Source organism: Scomber scombrus, chromosome 1 (genome assembly GCF_963691925.1).
Source record: "Scomber scombrus chromosome 1, fScoSco1.1, whole genome shotgun sequence".
Taxonomy (NCBI): Eukaryota; Metazoa; Chordata; class Actinopteri; order Scombriformes; family Scombridae; genus Scomber; species Scomber scombrus.
In genome coordinates, this window is record NC_084970.1 from 4,595,349 (window position 1) to 4,600,566 (window position 5,218).

General features: G+C 46.8%; 1 protein-coding gene across 1 annotated transcript in view; it reads left to right on the forward strand.

Moving 5' to 3' along the window:
• The first annotated feature begins 1,508 nt into the window (after positions 1–1,508).
• Positions 1,509–5,218, forward strand: part of znf536 (zinc finger protein 536) — an 80,952-nt gene continuing 77,242 nt past the window's right edge. The window contains exon 1 of the mRNA XM_062417183.1: positions 1,509–3,801. Coding sequence (XP_062273167.1) covers positions 1,509–3,801 — 2,293 coding nt within the window. The remainder of the gene's footprint in view (positions 3,802–5,218) is intronic.

Genomic DNA, 5,218 nt, shown 5'->3' on the forward strand with positions numbered 1-5,218 from the left:
GGGAGAGAGAAGGAAAAAAGAGAGAGAGAAAAATTCAAATGAATGAAAAAAACAAATGAGCCAAGCACAATGTAAAGTCTTCTATGTCTTAGAAACATACTGTAGGTGGAGAGAAAGGCTGCGGTGGAACCTTAGTTGCCCTTCATGCCTGTAAAGGTTGTTATGAACATATTTAATATGAGTGTTCCCCATTTCTGCCAGAGTGGCTCCATAAGCTCCCTAAAATTATCCCACTTTCTCTTAAAAGTGAACTTACCTAATGCCAGTGCTTTACACCGCCTCTCCATGAAAGGATTTTTTGATGATTATAATCATGCGTTAAAGCACGATGGCTGCCACTGTTACCAGGCAGCATACTAATCAGCTTAATGAGATATTATACAATATTTTGTTGACCAAAGCAGAACCGTGGTTATTGTTTCTGAGGGTTTGACCCCTGCCAGCAGCCAGAGGAAGTGTGCAGATAGATGTTTATACCTCTCCATCTGGAGAGCAGATGGATCTGTATTAAAACAAGTGTTATTCTTTTCTCTCTTTTTTTTTTTGTTTATTCACTGATGTTACACATATGAAATGAAAACTCTTCACTGATAGGATAAATTGCTCAGTGTAAATTAAGACATACTTCTGTTTACAGCATTACAGTAACCTAGGAATAAATAGAAAACAAAATCTCTGTAATGAAGAAGGTAATAGAACAAATAGAACACACAGCACTTTTTAATGAATAGGGAACTCGTTCAACATGACCAACTGTTGTTTTCTCCAACCTGGAAACTGTAAAAGAGTTGAGAGACAAAGACACTACTGGGAGAGAGTTGGGGGGGGGGATTGGAAGGAGGCAGAGGGAGAACAAAGTGATTCACATCAAATGCAGTGCAGCTCTTTAATAGAATATTGCGCCAAGACAAGTGTCGTGCACCAAGATAAGAGTGTTGTGTTTACTGGAGTAACCCCTTGGTTTTAAGTGCTATTGTTAATATCATAATTGTAGTATTGCGGTGGCTTCCTGACAATGCCGTTGCTCCGTTTCATTAAGGCGTGTAATTGGAGGAATTCTGATAGGATGGGCACAAGTAGCTTAATTATACACTGCTCACTGTGTTTACAGAGTAATTATTCCATCCAAAATGGTGTTACATTTTGTAAAAAAGTTCTGAGGAGTCACAGCATTTCTCCAGGCCCTCGGTGCTGACAATTCACACACGGTGCTGTGCGAAATCAAAGACAATACATTTTATTTCCCAGTACTGGGTGACGCAGCACAGGTGTTGTTTCTCTAAATGAAGTAACACATTAGCTCTGAACATGTGGTTGAGTAGTATTCTATTTATAATCCGGAGAGCAAACCTGAGGAGTGTACCATCACTTGCACATGGCAACTTTTTAAATACACTTTCTAAGACCTCCATCATTTTCTAATTTTAGATACTGATCCAAGAAACCCTTCAGCATTGTAATGTGTAGAAATTCAAATTGTCTCCTTTTTGCATTTGTCTTTTTACAGGATGGAGGACTCTAGTTTGTGCCTTGGTGTGTCGTCGGCGGTGCCTGACGCTGATGCCCATCTGAGCAGTGCAGTTTTAAATGGCCGCTACCCTATCAGTCAAAAACTTCACCAGCTTACTGCCCAGCTAGGACACGCCTTTCCTGACCTACATCGCCCTCAGCAGATCCCCGAAGAGAAGGCAGCCACGCCTTTGGATGAGAAGACCCACCACGCAGCCCTGGCTAGTCAACCTATCAGCAGTCAGATGGCCCTATTAGCCAATCAGCTCAACCGAGACATTGATGCGGGAGCTCTTAGTGGGTTGAACGGTCGTGTTGACCTGCAGCAGTTTCTCAACGGCCAGAACTTGGGCATCATGTCCCAGATGAATGATATCGAAGATGACGCCCGCAAGAACAGGAAGTATCCGTGCCCACTGTGCGGCAAGCGTTTCCGTTTTAACAGCATCCTGTCGCTGCACATGCGCACACACACAGGAGAGAAGCCCTTCAAGTGTCCATACTGCGATCACCGAGCAGCTCAGAAGGGCAACTTGAAGATCCACCTCCGCACCCACAAGCTGGGGAACCTCGGTAAGGGGCGCGGTCGCGTCCGTGAGGAGAACAGGCTGCTCCATGAGCTAGAGGAGAGGGCCATCCTGAGGGACAAGCACATGAGAGGGAGTGGAAGTCTTCTCCAGACACCTCAGACGCCCCATCTGACTCTCAACAGCAGCGCTAACACCCAACAGCCGCAACTGAGCTCCGCCTGCGCCCTCCTTCCCCCGTCGAGCCTTGCCACTCAAGAAACAATTTCCCAGCCTTCTTCTTCACCCAAACCGACTGGCACCCAAGATGAACAGTCCCTGAACCCGACCACGGGCTTCCGCTGCACCTTCTGCAAAGGGAAGTTCAAGAAGCGTGAGGAGCTGGACCGTCACATCCGCATACTCCACAAACCCTACAAATGTACACTGTGCGAGTTTGCCGCCTCCCACGAAGAGGACCTGATAAGTCATGTGGAGAAGGCCCATATTACAGCTGAGAACACACAGGGCCAGGGTGCCGGTGGTGCCAGTGGCAATCAGCCGGCCACTGAATTCCGCTGTGAGGTATGTGGCCAGGTTTTCAGCCAAGCCTGGTTCCTCAAGGGCCACATGCGCAAGCACAAGGACTCCTTTGAACACTGCTGCCAAATCTGTGGCCGCCGCTTCAAGGAACCGTGGTTCCTCAAAAATCATATGAAGGTGCATCTGAATAAGCTGGCCATTAAGAACAAGCCACCCCCGCCCAGTGAGCAGGACATGGCTAACGTCAACAGCATGAGCAACCTGGCGCAGGAAGCTCACGCCAACCTTTACTCTCGCTACATCTCCTGTCTTCAGGGAGGCTTCCTTTCACCAGACAAACAGGGCCTGAGTGAGCAGCACCAAATGTTGGCTAAAGCAGGGATAGCCATGAAAGAAAAGGAGATGTTAGGGAAGCTGTTGGGGCCAATGGCAGCAGGTATGGGCCACGGGCTGGGCGAAAACGAGAAGCGCTCACTCCTGGGCTGTCTCAACCTCGTGCCACCACTCAAGTCGAGCTGCATGGAGCGCCTCCAGGCAGCTGCAAAAGTGGCAGAGATGGATTCCCTCAATAGCTACCAAGCCTGGCAGATAATGGCTCGTGGCATGGCTATGGACAGGGCTTTCATGCCTAAGGAGCAACAGCAACAACACCAGCATCATATAATCCCTGGGCAGGAAGATGAGATGAGTGGTGCCGGTGCCATGGCATCCTTCTCTAAGGAGAAACAAGACTACTCTCTGATCACTTCCATTGATAGCTCCAAGCAGAAGCAGCTCTCTGAGGCCTTGCAGGGATCCAAAGCTGCAAGTGGTGCCGCAATGTCCATGAAGGAAGATGGAAGAGGCTTTGACAGTCACCGTGACTTGATGTCTCACCATGGCGGCGTAGAGACTCCTGGTGGCCTGGCTGGCTTGGGAAGCCCCAACATTGACTACAGCCTCTCCAGCCTGAAGGAGAAGCCCTCAGAGTGCCCTGACTGCGGCCGGGTCTTCAGAACCTACCATCAGATGGTCGTCCACTCGCGCGTCCACGGCAAAGACAGGAGAGTCATCGAGGAAGCGATCCAGCAACAAAGTCTTGACGAACGCCGCGGGTCAGCCAGCGATCCCGAATCCCAGTCCATCAGCCGCTCCACCACCCCCGGATCATCCAATGTGACGGAGGAGAGCGGAGCCGGAGGAGGACACTCCCAGACTGGAAGCGTCCAGGATGACAGCCCACATCCCTCCTCACCATCTTCAGGTAAGAAAAAGAACCCAGAATGAGTGATGGCCACTTGTGTTTTTTGGTCAATCCGTAGATAAAGGGATCTAAATTTTATCTCATGACATACACTTAGGAATTATGTTTCTTTCTTTAATTCAATGTTACTGCCTTAAATTCCTACAAAGTTTCCACTGAGAATCACTTTAAGTGTATATAGATATGTGTGTATATGTCAATGTGTCAAATATATCTCTTTAAAAGGGAATGAGAAATAACTCAAATACCAACTGACGAGTCAAAGCCACAAATTCCTCACATAACTCAAATGCTTGACGCCTCTGTTCAAATACCCATCACACACCCTCTCAGAGAGGTTTGCTTATACAGTATAGAATACTTTACACACACACACACACACACACACACACACACACACACACACACACACACACGCACAGACACAGACAGACAAACAAATCTATACATTGTGCAGGGATGGGCAAGTATATGCTGCCTCCTCTTAAGTTCTTATGCAGGACATGGTGACACGTTTCCCTTGGCACTGCTGTGTTGTCGCCACCATTCACATTAAGTCAAAAAGAAGTCTCCAGAAAACACAGTCCAGGGAGAGACCTGCCACGCCACTGCATCCATGTTTGGAGGTTAGCAGCCTAGAATCCCTATGGAACATGAGTAAAGACTGGGGAGCACAGGGACCAACTCGTTTTAACCACAGCGATTAATAAATGTCTTTAATAAACACGTCGGAGACAACCACACACAACCACCCCCCTCATCATCCCCTCCCCTCTCCTCTCCATACCCAGCAAACACAGGCTGGGCCGGGGCTAGATAAGTGTATGTTTAGTGGGATTAAGGGAGGCTCGTTGCTAATGATTACACAAGTTTTTAAAGGTAACTTTCGCTTGCTCCTCAGGGCACTACGCCGGAGTTAAGAAGCGCGCGCGGTAATTAGGTCACGACTATGCGATAATCAGTCGGTTTAAGCTAAACAAGACACTAATTAAAGATATACATATAAAGCAGGTCAAAAAAAATAAAAAAAACTGGCGAACTTCATTTGCAAAAGCAGGGATGTGCTTTTAAGTCTTTTGAGAGAGAGAAAAAAAATATAAATAAATATAAATCAGAGTGGCTTAGCTTAAGGCTGTAAGCAACTTAATTCCACCAGTGGAGACGAAATTGTTTATTTATTCACAGAGGCATGAAGTCCTTATCATGCCCGTGTAGTGTGATGGGTTTGAACATGGGACAGGCTATGTTTATTTTAATCTAAGAAATAATAACAGACAACCCCCCACCCCAATTAGGAATTAATGAAAATGAGAGCGAGATAAAAACCTATTTTCTTTATAGAGACTATTAAACATAACACTTTCTCAACAGCGTGGGGGTGTAGCGGATGTAATTATCTTCTGAATTTTAATGCTGG